The 16760-nt window shown below is 40.7% G+C and overlaps 1 protein-coding gene across 4 annotated transcripts in view; it reads left to right on the forward strand.

Annotated features, from left to right (window-relative positions):
* Nucleotides 1-16760, forward strand: part of ILDR2 (immunoglobulin like domain containing receptor 2) — a 93588-nt gene continuing 76828 nt past the window's right edge. For 2 of the 4 annotated variants that reach the window (XM_020974708.2, XM_020974710.2), the window contains exon 1: nt 1-556. In XM_020974708.2, the coding sequence (XP_020830367.1) occupies nt 511-556 (46 nt within the window). In that variant the 5' untranslated portion in view covers nt 1-510. The remainder of the gene's footprint in view (nt 557-16760) is intronic. The other 2 variants (XM_020974709.2, XM_020974711.2) reach the window with 1 other exon arrangement.

The raw sequence follows: 16760 nt of genomic DNA on the forward strand, positions 1-16760 counted from the left end.
ATTCCTGTCCTGGACTTGGTTACTTAACGATGAACTCTCCCAGGCTCATGGGCAGCTTCAATGGACAGACATGTGATTTAGAAACTTCAGTTACCACAGGAGATTGGGAGAGAGGGAGGAAGGGGAGGAGTGCAGCCAGCTAGACAAAATCCTCAGCTTTACTTTTCCCTGGCTGCGCGGCTGCTAAGATGTAGCTCCCCCAGCAGATGCATTAAATCCGAGTTTAGGTTAATCTGGAGGCTGTGAAGGGGCTGAAATTGAGGAAGACTGAAGGCAGGGTAAAAGTATTGTTCCTTTCTCAGGGAGCAGAGTGGTAGCTTCCATTCAGAAGTCTGGCTGATTCATATACTGGGTGACTACTGAGCCAGGCGGAGAGCCGGAGAAGGGGACTGCCTGGTGCCAGGTGACTGAGAGGACCAGCTCCTTATTTTCCTGTTTTTGAACTGGTGCATCTCCCTACCTCATTCCCCACTTTTTTCTCTCCTTCATCTGGATGGGAAGTCAGGCAGAATGGACAGAATATTGCTGGGGTGGATAGTTCTCTTCTGGGTAACAGGTAAGAAATTTATTCCACAATGATATTTAACTTTTAAAAATGATTCCACTAGTGGTATCTTGTATAACCAACCCCCCTCCCTCCTGATTTTTCTGTTCTAATTCCCTATGTTTAAATGTATTGAACACTTGATTATTAAATGGAGGAGGGGAAGGAGGGGGAGGTAAGAAGCTGTATTATGAGTGAGACAGAGGAAGATGCCAAATGAAATCTGAAGGTGTTTGTCTCAGGGATGATGCATTCTTCTTTAGAATGTATATTCCCTCATTTCTCTCCTTGCTCCTCATCGCAGTTCTCTCCTAATGTGAGTTTATAATGCCTTGAGTCCTGGTATGAACTCAGCTGGGAAAGGAGGACTCAGAAGAGACAAAAATTAGGGGAACTGAATTCTTAAAGAAAAAGCAATCTTTAATTCTTTCCCTAAAGAAATGTTGAGACTCAGAGTATTTTCCTTAATTATTCTTGACTGGGGGAAGTAAGGAATGTAGAGGGGGGAATGGGAATGGAGTTTAGTACTGGTTTTCTCTTATTCTTGGTAGAAGTGAGGGAGGGGCCACAGTATCATAGAAGAAAGGGCCCCAGCTAATGCACATCATCCTTCATGTTCAAGCCCCCCACTTTCATTCTTTTCTGTCTTCCTCCCTTCACCTCCCCTCAACAAAGATTGTACAGAGGGATTTGGAATAATATCTATAATTATGTATGGAAAAGCACTGGGCAAGGAAATTCCATAATCTGAGCCCACGTTCCTTAACTATAAATTAGAGAGGAGTTAAAGGAGTTGACCTCTAAGGACGCTCACCAGCTTTAAATCAGTGGTGGTGGAGTGGTGGTGATGATGATGATGAAGAAGATTGGTTCCTTTCTTTTCACTGGGACACTAGGTTAACATAAATTTTCTCTGCTTTAGCTTCTTGAACCAGTGGGTTGCCCCCAAACTTTCTGCTCAGGTTAGGAAGGTATCTTTCCCTAACAAGCTTTTACATGTGATCAATACATTTTCCTCATCATCCTGGCCTACCAACAAAAGGGGGATAAGAGTTCATCAAAAAAGGGGGGTTCCAAAGTTTGGCACTTCTTGGTGAGATTAAGTCCAGTCATACCATAAGGGTTGTTTGCTTAGATCGGGGCACTGTAAGAGAAGAGTCGTTAAGTAAGGTTTGTGTGGCCACACTTGGAAGGGTGGCAAGAAGAGGCAGGTTGAGGTACCATTTATATGAGGGAGTCATTAGAAGCAAAGTTGAGGAAGTTGATATATAAACACATACACACATACACACATACAGGAAGCCAAGAGGGGCACAAGAAAAGGACAAGAAAGAAAACAGCAGGAGTAACTCAACAGTAGATTCCATCTTATTTGAGGAATGGGAGTCTTCTGGTCATATGCAGGAACTACTTTCTCCAAAGACCTCAGGGGTATGCCAGAGAATTAGGAGAGTCAAGACTCTAGGAAAATAGAAATAGATTTTAAGTACAAGTTAAATTCAAAGGTAAGTAAAAAGAAGAAAACAGTCGGAGAAAAAAGAAAGAAAATATGCCCTTTCAACTTCAGAAAGCAGCTCCCTAAAACTTTTTTTTCAATTAAGTGAGTCCCTCTACTTGTTCCTTTTGGATGCACCTGGGTATGCCAGCCTCATTAGCAGAGTTTGACTCTTCTTTTGGCTTTTCCTCTTCACCCTTCCTCCCACACCATTTAAAAATGAATCATCTACAATTTCAGGGGTTGCCTACACTCTGCCTCTAATCAGGGTCTTGCTGATTAAGAGCACTCCCCTCCTCCCTCCCAGTCCCCACCACCTACATCCTTTTACCTCCTCTGGTCCACCCCCAGGCTGAATCTGTCACTTTTCCTGCTCTCAGATTCTCACAGCAGGTAGCAACAGTGTGTTACTTAAGACCTCTAGAAGGAGGCTCTGAGGAAGAATCTCCTCAGCCTGGTGGCGCTGGGGCCTATGAATCTCTTGAGGGGAACAGCCCTATAAAATGGAATATTCCTATTTATGAGTAGAAGAAAGATTACAATAGGTCAGAAGTAGGAGTATTTGTAGAGCTTGTGAGTATTTGGTAAGTTTCCATAGAACAGAAATTCATCAAATACAACTTCAGAGTTGGAAAAGATTTTAGACACTCCATGAGGTTGAGAGGCTTATATAAAGTCTTGTGAGTGGTAATGAATAGCAGAGCCTGGACTATAATCCAGGTGTGACTACCAGGCCAACGTTATTTCTATTGCATGCTACTACCTCTGTGTGTGTTGGTGTGTGTGTGTGTGTGTGTGTGTGTGTGTGTGTGTGTTGGGGGAGGGGGATGTTATTGGTTCAGCAGTTAGAAAATAGGTAATTTTAGCATGAATTGAGCAACAGGTTTGCAGGCCTGTGTCAGCTGACAGATGTGTCTGGAGGTATCTTTGGTTACTAATCACAAGCAAATTTATCATCTGCCTTCATTCACCTCATTCTACTGCATCACCTCATCCCATTACTCCACAGTCACTGGGTATCTGTGCCTGAAGTCCATGAGCTGTCTCATGAGCTAAGGAAAGTAGAGATGACTAGAATAGGGTTTGGGAGGAGGAGAGAAAGGGTGGGTAGAGTATGATATTGACTCAAACTCTAATTCTTCTCATTTAGAAACCAAGGGAGGAAAGGTAAGGAATTTTAGTCCAGTCAAATCATGCATTCTCTCTTGAGGGGGTGGTAGAATGGGAAGGAAAGGATAGATTTTTTTAAAATGAGACAGTGCCAGAAAGATATTCTCTCTTCTCTCTCTCTCTCTTCTCTCTCTCTCTCTCTCTCTCTCTCTCTCTCTCTCTCTCTCTCTCTCTCTCTCTCTCTTTGTCTCTGTCTCTCTCTCGCCCTCCCTCTCGCCCTCCCTCTCCCTCTCCTTCTCCCTCTCCTTCTCCCTCTCTCCTCTTTCTTTGAGGTAAGCTGAGAAATTTCAAATCAGTACTCCAGCTTTATCCTCAGGCTTCAGCAGCTAATTCCTCTTTCTTTAATTGTGAAAATCATTGTTTCTGATGTGTGTTTAGTCTCATGATTTATCATTCTAATTGTGATGCTTCCTGTGTTGCATCTTTTTTTTTAAACAAAACAAAACAAAATGATCACCAGCTGCTATTATAGCAACAGGTGTTAATCAGGCGTAATAGTGGAAGGAAGGTTTCAATGTCTTTGTTCCCTAATGTAGTGGCACTTCACCCTTTCCTGAAGGTGGAAGATGTTAGAAATCCTAGAGCAGTGTGGACACACTGGAAGCAAGCAGATGTTTTGTCCTTGTTATGTGGCCCTTTAAATTCTCTTGGGTATTTGCTTGATTGCTATGTTAGCATTTCCAGCATTTCTTGGAGATTCACTCTGGGCTAAGTGAGTATGGTCATTGATCCCAGGAAATAATAATTTCCTGGGATTTTGCTGCTAATCTCAATTTTCATTTGCCGTATATCTGGTCTCCTCCCTCTTCTTGCTCATTTCAACTTCTCTCTCCTGATTGTTTTTCCCAAAGGTCTAACATTTCAGGGGTGCTTGTAGCAGTCCTCCTTCTTCCCATCCTTGCCTCTGATATGGATCTATTACAGTGGAGCCAGAAGTATGGGCTACTTGCAATGTCCCCTTACCTCTGTTGTGGTTCAGTTGTTTTTCAGTTCTGTCCAACTCTTCATGGCCCCATTTGGGGTTTTCTTGGCAAATATACTGTGGTGGTTTGACATTTCCTTCTCTAGCTCATTTTACAGATGAGGAAACTAAGGCAAACAGGGTTAAGTGACTTACTCAGGGTCACATATTTAAGATATCTCTACTAGATGGTTAGTTCATGTTAACTTTGGTTATTATGAATAATGTCAATGCTGGTGATTAATTGTGATGGTGATCGGTGACCTAGAAATCAGAACCTGAAAGAAGCTGTCCTAGGTTTGTTTATCTGACAAAAAGTCCACAGTGAATAGCCATCAGGTAACACCAGGCCTTTCAGTCTGTTCCAATCTAGTCAGTGTGATAACTGAACATCACAAGCAGGGGAATGAACTTTCTTGTGGAGTAACAGTCTGATGATTTGGCGAAGAAAGTAATATCAATTCTGGAGGATTAAATTGGGTGCTGTTGGGGAGTTGTGACATGTGATAAGGACATTGGAAACAAAGTTTATGCCCTAAGGGAAGAAAAAAATGACAAATATCTTGTATGACCACCAGTTATCTGGGACTCTTGCCAATCTTAACTTCTTTTCTCCCTGCCCCAAGGGCTCTTTCTTTTTGTCTTTCATTCCTTCTGTTATCTCCCTCTCTCTTCTAGTTCCTCTCACTCCCTAGTCAGGACTATGAAGAAACCATATTTTAACAAAAAACAATAATGGTATGTTGCTTTTGTCAAAGTTCTTCCATATACATTATTTAGTTTGTCCTCACAAGAACCCTTAGAAGTTAGGCAGGGCAGGGATTATTTGGGGTACACCAGAGGTGCAGTGTTCTGAGCCTGGGATAAGGAGTAAGCTGTTTTAAGTGCCTGGATCTAAAAAGAGGGTAACATGTTCTTTGGCAAGGCTGGATCCCACAAGAACTCCTAATTTTAAATTTGTATTTATGGCGTTCTGTCAAAGGGTTGAGGTGCCCTAGTTGGGACATAGGGGAAATTCAGGGAGATCAGTTTTTTAAAAAGTGCAGACCACTGAAATACTCAAACAATCCTGTTGTATCATCAATGTGGATTTTCCCTCCAGTGATGCAGATTATCAACCTATCCTTATCTGCCAATTCTATAGGACTTTTAGCCACATCCTCCCATGAATTTGTTATAGTGTATCTACCCAATGTGCTGGGAGTCTGCTTTACTTTCCCTTGCCATCACACCAGTGAACAGAGCCGTCTTTGTCTATTGGTTATTGATACATGACCAGCCTATCTTCCTTATTAATTATACAATTATTTGATGAACCTTTGAGTTCTTCTTTGACCTTCCTTCTGTTCCATCTTTTAGCTTGCTCATGCTCACCTTATTCCTCTCCATTCTTGTCTGAGTACACTATAAAAAATAGGGAGGTACATTAGTGCTTCTAATAAGTCTTGAGATGTGTGGAAACATCATATGAGCACTGCAGAGGCAAAATGCTAAAAGAAGAGCATGTGATTCAGTGAAAAAAAGTAAATGATGTGACACTGGGGGAGCTTTGAGCCCCAGGAATTGTGTTGGAGTCCAGCATGACTGCAACAAATGTATATACCCTTGGATTTTAGTCTTACCTTCTTGGAAGTGCAAGAAGGCACTTTGGGTGACTCTGGGCCAAGGAACAATGACATTATTAGTCAAAAACACTCTGCATCCTTTCTGTGTCCTTCACTTTCTGAGGTCCTTGTCCAAAGTGGTATGTTTTGGTGTAGAAGGGGCTGTGTGCCTCCCTAGTTAACTAACATCCATCATGATCAGTCTTTATGCCTTTGGTTCCCTAGGAAGCACAGGTAGATGTTTGTATGAATTGATAAAAAAAAAAACAACTATTGCTTGTAGGTATTTTCCCTGTCTGGATCATTGTACCAACCCTCACAACCCCCTAACAGAAGTCCGACTACCTGTTTTGGGATTTCTTCGAAACCAGTCCCTTGACTACAGGTTGGACTCTGCTGTCACTATCTTGTTCTTATTGGAATTGGGACTGAGCCAGGTGGATTTCAGGTTGAGACCATTTTAGTTATGCAGCAGGACAGACATATCAGGCATAAAGGAAATAGGTGACTGACTTTCATCTGTTCACTAATGGTATAGGGTTTGGATGGCATTATGCATGGCATAGTTGGGAATGATACCAAGCATGCTTAAGAAATGGGTAAATTGTTACATATACTTATTGTATGCACAGAGGATAGAATTAGATTTTTATAACAGAAATGGTAGGTGAACTGACCAGGAGGGAACATGGTATAGTTCAGGGATATCAAGCTCAAAGAGAAGCAGGGGCCACTAATCTACATATATAGATCCCTAAATGTAATGTTATCTATGCTTTATTGTATTTTTATTTATTTAGCCAAATATTTCTGAATTTCATTTTAATCTAATTTGGACCCACTTGGAAATGTGGTCACATGTTTGATATGTCTCATAGTAGATGGAGAGCTAACCTGTAAGCCAGCAACACCTGGGTTCAAGAGCTCCTCTGACAAATTGACTGTGGAATCCTGGGCACTTCATACCTCAGGGCTCTAGGCAAACTCACTAAGACTCCAAGTTCTAGAGAAGGTTCTGACCTGCTTTGATAGAGGGAATTTCCTCTCTTGGGAGTTATCTATCCCAATGAAATCACAAATCCAATCCTTATTCTCATCTCTTTCCCTTGCCAGACAATGAACAAGGTCATTTGGGTCAATGAAGTATGAATGAAATAACTAAATTTACATGTGAACATATCACTACATTTATTTGAAATCTTTCAGACAACATTCAATAGTGCAACAGAACAGAACACTTCATTAAAATGGTAACAACTAGTTACCCTAACTCTGAAGAGGCTCAAAGGAGAAACTTGGGGGATGCTTGAACTAAAAAGGATCCTCTTAAACGCTGAATAGCTCCTCTTCACTCATTTCTAAGGGAACAGCAGGCAGAATAATATTTCCTGAACCTGAAGGAATTCAAGCCAAGTTTCAGCTCTTTTTAAAATATTTTGCTGTAATTCTGTAGAACAGTTCCCAGAAAGCTTTGCTCCTACCCTGGAAGTCCTATTAGGTAATAGAAAAGGCAGTGATTTTTTGGGAGTTTGTTTAGCCTAGACTTATGGACCAATCATAGAAGAAAGGTTGGACTATTCCTATACCTACATTTAGAAGAAGGCCAAGAACCATTTGTTTCTAAAAGACTTCTAAGGAAACTGGGATAAAGTGTCAGAAAACCAAAGCAAAAGAATGACTTTCTTAAAAAGGAGGTATTTGGCAGACAAAGAAGTCATTAAAGACATATTGACTGGAAGAAAATTCTGTTTTAAGGACAGACTTGGGAATTGGCTGCTCCGAGAACTGTTCTTACCTTTGGGACTTAAGTGATTAAGAGAGGGCAGTACTAACTCCAAGATCTTGCAAAATTGGGCTGTGACCTTTAGCAAGGCAATCTTTGTGTTTCTCTAAAATGGGGCTCTGCTTACAGATCTTCCTCTTAGTGATGTGAGGAATAGCTAGTGCTTGATAAAAAAAAGAAAAGAAACTCACTTTCAAAATATGAAAGTGCTAAAAATAAGAACAGCATTTCTATAGATACAGCCTTTATTTTTTTTTTCTCTCCAGGGCAGGGGAGAATAGTTTTCTCACATCTAGAATAGTTTTCCTTTCCGTGGTAATAATACAATGTCTTACTTTGCTAGACCTGACCTTGCTGTCCAAGCCCTGACCTGCCTGGTGACTAGTTTACCAAAAAGCTTCAATTGGTGGGGGGGATGCTCTCAGCCTTCACTTTACCATATTTTGAGAGCAAGTATATGTGTGAGAGGAAGGGTTGGCTTCCTGCAGAGCAGCTCAGCAGCAAGGCTTTTTATTTTTTTTAAGATCTGAGTTAGCTTAATATGAATTGCTGGTGAGTAAGCCCCATGAGGGCTGGAAGTAGAGGTCTTGGGCAGAGGATGGAGTGGCCCCAGTACGGTGACAAGGCAACATGGCTGGAAGATGGAGGGAGGGGACAAAGGGAACAAGCATTTAAGTACCTACTATGGACCAGGTGCTAAGCACTTTGCAAATTTATCTTATTTGATCAAAGATGGCTAGAGTTCATCTTTGGAGATAAGGACAAATTTAGCATTGGGGCTTGAGGAGGTCCATGAGGAGAGACCTTGGACCCCTGGACACAAAGCCCTGTATGAACATTGTCTTAATGTGGCAAGAGAATCAGAAACTCTAGGACACAGATGTGAAGGGAAAGAGCAAGACAAAAGCTGAGTGAGTGGTAGACAACTCCAAAAACTGGGAAGTGGCTACCAGAGCTAATCCTTCTTGTTAACTTAGAGCTAAATTCAGTTGTTTCTACTTGCTAAAGGAGTAGATGAGCTTCTCTCTAAATGTCAGCACCCTTGGAGAAAGCCCTTATTGCTCTACCCTAATCATGGCTCAGCCCCCTGGCGCTCTCCTTCTTCCTGACTATACCCAATGTCTGAATCATCAGGAGCTATTTTCTAAGACTGGGGAAAGTGGAGTGGTTGGAGGTAGAGATTTTAGATATTTTACCAGTATACTTTTAGGTGAGGAAACAAACACGACAGAGGATCTTTAAGGGCCTTTAACGCTCCACATTCTATGAGCTGTCTCACTCTACTGCAAAGCTAATGAGCAAACCATTCCTTTCCTATCCACTACTTTTGTAAATCAAGAATTTGTATAAGGAACATTTTAGTAATTTATGCTCTACTCTAATGGGTCCTACATAGTATAATTATACCATTATAAGTAACACCATTATAATTAACAACTGTAATTATATTATAATTAACAATAACAATTATACCATTATAATTAATAATTAATAAGAAAAGTTCTCTATTTTTAAAACTTTGGTCATTCAGTCATTCAGTCATATCTGACTCATCATGACCCCATGGACCAAAGTAGGCCAGGCTCTTCTATCCTCCACTATTTCTCAAAGTCTGTCCAAGTAGATGTTCATTGTTTCTGTGACACTATCAATCCTATTTCCCAACATTGGGGTCCTTTCCAATAGGGTCCTATCTCATTTTGTGGCCAGAGGATTAAAGCTTCAGCTTCAGTATTTGACCTTCCAATGAACAGTCTGAATTAATTTCAAACTACTCACATTTATAGAGTGCTTTAAGATTTGCAGAGCACTTTCCTCACAGCAGATTTGTGAGGTGGGTAGCATGATAATCATGATTCCTCTTTTGCAGGCAAAGAAACTGAGACTCTGAAACATTGTGACTTGTTCCTGAGTAAATATCTGAGGTAGGCTTTTAACCCAGGTCTCCTGATCCCAAGTCTAGCAACTTTTTCACTTTGACATGCTGATTCTTAAAGTCCTGTTCCTATACTTTATGAAAGTCCCCTCCCTCTACTGTCATTTACCAATCTTGCTAGGACACCTGATTTGTTTGATGGGATGACACAGACTATCTTCATCTCTCTGCTTTTCTTTATAAGGATTTTGATGTTCAAGGACAATTTCTGGGACCCAGGGCTCAGTCAGAATTCCTGTTACATACTTAATTTTTAGTGCTCTGATTTCTAATGGGATACAGAACCAGTAAGTGCCAGAAGGTAGAAGATGAGAAGTCACAGGTCAGAGAGGGGAGAAGGTGGTGAGACAGGCTTACTTGTGGCCTGTGGCATATGCTTAGGTTTCAGGAATATGAAGCAGAAGCTATGTTATAGCTAGCTCTCCTCCTTTCCCTAAGATCTTAAAGTGTTTAGCATAGTGCCTGGCATATAGTATGTGCTATATAAATGTTAGCTATTATTATTGTTATTGTTATTATTATTAGCTTCTACTCTTCAACATTAACTACAAAATAAAGTTTAAAATTTGGGCCCCATCAACCTTTTAAACCCCTCACATTCTCAGATCTTCCAATCTTGAGAAACTCATTTATTTGCCTCCCTCCTATTGCTTACTTACAATGCTGCCCCTTGACTCTTCACCTGTATAAGTCCTACCTCTTTTTAAAGGCCTAAAACATTTCAGCTTCCCATGATTTCTCATTCCTCTAAAGTCTGTGACTGCTCATTATCTGTATAGTTCATTTAGCAATCTGAGCATTGTGGGTCTCTTATCATTGTACCGAACTATTTCTATGGTTCCGTCATTTTTCAGTCGTGTTCGTCTCTGCGTGACCCTATTTGGGATTTTCTTGGCAAAGATACTAGAGTGATTTGCCATTTCCTTCTCCAGCTCATTTTACAGATGGGGAAGCTGGGCAAACAGTAGTAAGTGACTTGCCGAGAGTCACACAGCTAGAAAGTGTCTGAGGCCGGATTTGAACTCGGGAAGATGAGTCTTCCTGACTCCAGGCCCATCACTCTATCCACTGAGCCACCTAGCTGCCCATTTCTGTTGTATTGCTATATAGCTATTCATGCGTTTATTTAATGTTGTTCTAACTAGACTGTGAGATATTTCATAGCTGGGTCCAGCCATGTAGACTTCTTCATATCCCCTGAAGTGTTTAGCATAATGTCTTATACATAATAGGTAGTCAGACATTTGTCAATTATCTGATTTATTCTCTCCCCCAACCCTTTTTCCTCTTGAGTTTAAAGAGAGGAGACATACTGCCAGGGGTGACCTATTAAATGTTTAACAAATTAAATGTTTAACAGATTAAATGTTTAACAAATACACACACACACACACACACACACACATACAGACACACACGCATATACACACACATATATATGTACATATATATCCATCCATGATACACTTTTAAGTTTGATATGCATTATTAAAATTTTCTCCATCATTTTCTTAAATTGAAAGAGACAATCAACAAAATAAATCAAGCCTGGATTTGTAGTGTTTGATGATTTCCAGGGTGTTGCTAGCTTAGAGCTGGCTCTAGCACACTCCTGCTCTAAATCCTGTTCTAAAAGGATTGGGATGTGATATTTAAGACAAAATAAAGCTAGCCTCTTGCAAATTGTCTTTTAAATATTTTAACCCTGAAGAAGTTTATTCAGGGAAGGAAACTGTTAAAATCAAAAGAATACCTTCTTCCGTTACATTTTCATTCCAGTGAAATAAGCATTTCAGCACACAGAAAAAAGCTAGAAATAACCACTACCCTACAGGACCTTGCACTATAACAGAGATAGGACAAATATGGAAACAAACCATCAACTTTACAACTTTGTTATTTTTTTGGTTTTCTTTCACTATATTCTTGGTTGTTGAGGGGGAGTAAAGAGGAAGCACTTTGGGGCAGTAGGATGTTTGAATTGAGTAAGCAAATAAAGAGCTTAGAAATTTTACTTTTTTTCACTTCTGTCATTTCTAAGAAGAATATGGAAAGAGGAATATTCTCTGTCTTGGGGCACTGCAAATCAGGTTTGACCTGACTTTCTTTTCAGTTCATAAGACCCAGTGATGATGGGCTTAAGCGCTGTTTGTTGGAGATTATTGCCTGGGATAGATCATATTTTTATAAAAATGAAATCAGGTTAGAATGAACATAAAGGCAGGCTTGAAATGGAACAGAAGTCATAACAGAGCAATGCAGGCAGCATAGGTTTCTGTTAAATAGATGAAGGACTTGTTTGTATGGGTATGTTAGTACAGTAAGGAAAGTGGCACAACCAAAGTGTAAATTTAGAAGAAAAGCAAGTGTATCCATTGATAAATTCAAGGAGATATATATTTTATTTATATTTATATACACACATATTTATACATATACATATATGCATGTATAAATACATGCATGCATACATGTATATACATATATACGCATGTGTAAACACACTGCCCGTTTGTATATCTACATAAAACACAATATTGGGGACAATTTATAACCAAAATATTTAAGTAACGAAAGAAGCGTAATTATTGCTAATGTATGAGAGAAACACTTCTGTAGGTACAAAGAAATACAAGGCGAAGAAGGAAGGAATTAGGTACAATTTTTGATGCAATGAGGCAGCATGGCTGTATTGGTTTGGTGACATTGGGGTCATTTTCCCTTGTGTGTATTCTTATACTCTGCTGGGACTCCTTCCTTCAGGAAGGAAAATCAGCAGGGTGTGTCCTGTGTTTCTAATTCTTAGCACATCTGCTGTATTTGCTGCTATATCACTAAACTGCCTTGAGGTCTAGACAAAGCTAGCACTAAGGAATAACTGAACTTAAGTCTATGCTTTAATACTTATCAGATGGTATTTAGTAAGAGTTCACATTGGTATAGTAATTTGTGGTATACAAAGTATTTTCCCTAAAGGGGGTGGGGCTTAGCAGTACAAGTATTATCCTCATTTTACAGGGGGCATAAATAAGTATTGGAAGGAGTAAGTGCTGGTTAGGGTTGGAGCCCAGGTTCTCTGGCTCTAAGTAGAGTGCCATTTACAATGTACCAGACTGCTCCCCAGCCTGCCTGTATGGAGAGGACTTTCTGAGGTCACTTCTGTTCTTTGAAGGGCCCCAGTGACCTTCCTGCTGTGTTGGACACCGTTATCTACCCCCTCTAGAAACCATCTCCTCTCTGAGTATTTATAATTCTTCTCTCCTCTGGTCTTCCTCCCATCCGTTTCTTCTCATTTTGAATTGTGGGATCATCACCTTTTCCCCACCTGCTTTGTGTGAGTGTAGACCAGGTCCCTCTTCTTCCTTTGCACTCTCAGTGACCTCATCAGTTCCCACAAAGTTTTTATATCCAGCCCTTGTCTCTCTCCTGAGCTCCAGGTCCTTATCATCCATTGCCTTCTGTTTGTTTCTAACTGGACAGTCTGTAGCTGTCTCAGACTCAAGAAGTATTTCCCCTCAAAAATCACCTCCCTTATGAAATTCCCTGTTTTAATTAAAGATCCCACCAACTTTCCAGTCACCAGTTTGCAACCTTGCTGTGCAGTTCTCTATTCCTCATTCTCATTCCACATATGCAGTCAGCAAACAAGTGAATGAAAAAACAAAGCATTTATTAGGTATTGTGTTACTGAAGATTCAAATAGAAAAATAAAGATAATCTTTGCCCCCAAGGAGCTTACATTCTAATCAGGGATCCAACTCACCAAGGATGGTAGTGGCCAGGGAAAGGTACTTTGTAAGACTGCCAGATAAGTTGCCACACTACATAGAAGAAAAATGGCAGAGTTGATGTGATCATGGTTCATGGTTCCTGAACTGTGGTTGGAAGTAGGAAGTTGGAGTAAGAAGAAGATACATGCAGTAACAAGGAGGTTGATGAGGAGGAGATGACTGGAGAGTAAGAAGAATAAATTAAAGCCTGCTAGCTGGGGCTTTCCTAAAATAGAGATCTGAGAGACAATTGCCAATCAAGAGGCAGGAGAATCCCAGGAGGAAGGTTCCTCTAGAGTGACAATGGGGTTGGTAAGGAGGAGATAGCTGGAGAGTAGGGAGAACAAGTGAAGGGGAAGTCCTATGGATTCTGCTTCCATAATATCTCCTTTATCCTTTCCCTTCTCTCTGGTTGAATGGTCACCTCCTCACTCTTCATAATTGCCTCCTAATTGGTCTCATTGCCTTCCGTATTTCCCTTCATAGATACATAGTTCACACAGCTACCAAACTGATGTTCCTAAACTACAAGTTTGACCTTATAAGTATCCTGATAAGAAGCTTCTTCTTGACACTAGGATAAAAACTATATTCCTTGCTTTGGCTTTTTATCCTGTAATAATCTAGCTCCATCTTTATAGGATGATTGAATATTATTCTTCATGGGCTCTATAGCCCAACCAAACTGGCCTGCTGGCTCTTCCCCTATACATGACACCTATTTCCCATCCTTATGCCTTTCTATAGGTTGGCTGTGCGTGCCTAGAATGCACTTTCTCATCTCTACCTCAGAATCCCTAGCCTCCTTCACAAGTGCCAGTCAACAAACATTTATTAAGTGCCTACTATGTGCCAGACATTGTGCTAAGTGCTAAAGATACAAAGAATGGTAAGAAAGGTTCTCAAAGAGGTCACAATTTGATGGAGGAGAACATATGCAAATAACTATGCATGATAAATTGGAGATAATCACTGGAGAGAAGACACTAATGGAGGATTGGGAAAAGGCTTCTTGTAAAAGGTGGGATTTTAGCTGGGACTCAAAGGGAGCCAGGAGGTGATGATGAAGAAGGAAAGAATTCCAGGCACTGGGGACAGCCAGTGAAAATGCCTGTAGTTGGAAGATGGAGTGTCTCACTAGAGGAACAGGTGGGGTAAGTAAGCAGCAAAATGGCTGCAAAGATAGGAGGGGGCCAGGTTATGAAGGTCTTTGAATGACAAAGAGAAAATTTTAAATTTGATCCTGGAGGTGATAGGGAGCCAGTGGAGTTTATCCAGTGAGGAGAGGGGAACATGGTCAGACATACTTTAGGAAGATCACTTTTGACATCTCAGTGGAGGACAGACTAAAGAGGGCAGAGACTTGGGCCAGGAAGACTCACAAGCAGGTTATTGCAGTAGTCTAGACATGAGATAATGAGGGTCTACACAAGGAAGGTGGCAGTATCAGAGGAGAGGTGGTGGGAAGAGAGCCAAGAGAGAGAAGTGTCACAACAACCCAGAGAGACAGACATATCAGGGAAAAGAGGGTGATTGACAGTGTCAACAGCTGTAAAGAAATCAAGGAGGAGAACTGAGAAAAGGCTATTAGATTTGATAATTCAGAAATCATTGGTACCTTTTATGAATTTGGAAGCCAGATTGTAAACAGTGAGAGGAAAGGAAGTGGAGGCATCTATTCTAGATGGCTTTCTCAAGGAGTTTAGCCACAAAAGGGAGGACAGAGATGGGATCATAAATATTGGGCATGGATAAATCAAGTGAGGATTGTTTGAGGATGGGGAAGACATAGGCATGTTTCTAGGCAGTAGCGACCAGTACCTAGAGATAGATTAAGGATAAGAGAGTGAGGATGGTAGAAGGGTTCCTCTGCTAGAGAAGATGGGATGTAATGGGATCACTTGTACATATAAAGAGATATTTGCCTTGGTGAGGAGAAGGGCCTCCTCTTCAGGTAAGATAGGGGTAAAGGAGGAGATAGTGGTAGAATGTGTCTGCATGATATGAGATAAAGAACAGGAAAGAGTGAGCTCTGCAAATGGTATCAATTTTTTCAGCAAAATAAGATGCAGTATTCTCAGCTGAGAGGTTAGGGGGAAGGAAAGTTATGGGAAGTTTGAAGAAGGATGAAAAGGTTTGGAAAAAGAGAAAGAACTGATGGAGTCTCAATGCAGGTAGAAGCATACTTTTTAAAAAACTTTTATTTTTCTTTCATGACATGACTAACATGGAAATTGTTGTTGTTTGTGCTATGTTCTCGGAAAGGACCATGACATCAGGGAGGTGATTCCATGACATGCAAATGAATTCAGTTTAAATGAGGGAAAGCTGTGCAAAGTCACCAGCCTCACTTTCTCCTCTGAAGCCATCTGGGTCCAGTGGCAAGATATAGATCAGGATGACTGGAGATGGATAGGGTGGGAAACCTTGGTCTTTTTAAAGTAAGGTCTCAGTTTGACTGAGACAACACCCATTCGGTGATTAAGACTAGGTTGTGGTTCTGTGTGGAACTTCCTTCTTGAGGAGGGCTATGGCATCAGGGAGATGATGACATGACTTGCAACTGAATTTGATTTGAGGGAGGGAGGGCTGTGCAACTATCATCCCTCACTTTCTCCTCCAGAGCCATTTGGGTCCAGTGGTCAGATATTCATCAGGATGACTGGAGATGGCTCAGGATGTAGTAGGAGACCTTGACCTTTTAAACTAAAGTCTTTTCAAGTTCTCACTTTGAGTGAGTCAATGCCCATTCAGTGAATAGGAAGTGAGTCAAGGGATGACCCTTTAATAATAATAAAAAAAATCAAACTGGGAGGGGAAGACCCTCAGGGTTGCTGGCCAAAAGAGAAACAGTTACTATTTACATTCACTCTGAGCCTGGAAGGCCCAAAAAATAACCATTAAGTGAGGGACCTACAGTCCAATCAATGAAATCCAGAGTAAATTGGGTTTAAGGCATGGAGTTTGAGAAAGAAATCTACCTAGTTAATTTGGGGTTTAAGATTAGATAAGAAATGAGATAGAGAATAGCCTCTTTACCTAGTTAAAAAAAAATAAATCTGGGAGGGAAAGACCCTCAGGGTTTCTGGCCAAAACAGAAATAATTGCTATTTACATTCACTCTGAGCCTATCAGAGCCCAAATAATGACCAAGTTGGGCCTTGGCCTGGGATCTATTGTTGGCCTGTTAATGAGAGCTAGAGAGATTTGGCTTTAAGGGATGATCTTTAGAGGGGAAGAAAAAGGTTTCAGGGATCAAAATTTACATTCCTTTGGGCAGAGCACTTGTAGATACCCTATGTAGAAAGGAAGGTAGGAAGAAAGGAAGAAATATGTTTTGCATGGCTACACATGTATAATCTGTATCAAATTGCTTGCCTTCTCAATGAGGAGGGCAGGGGAAGGAGGGAGGGAAAGAGAATTTAGAACTCAGAATTTAAAAAAAATGTTAAAAATTCTTTTTACATGTAATTGGGGGGGAAAGAAAATACCTAATT

Source organism: Phascolarctos cinereus, unplaced genomic scaffold, assembly GCF_003287225.1.
Source record: "Phascolarctos cinereus isolate Bilbo 61053 unplaced genomic scaffold, phaCin_HiC Scaffold_5;HRSCAF=322, whole genome shotgun sequence".
Taxonomy (NCBI): domain Eukaryota; kingdom Metazoa; phylum Chordata; class Mammalia; order Diprotodontia; family Phascolarctidae; genus Phascolarctos; species Phascolarctos cinereus.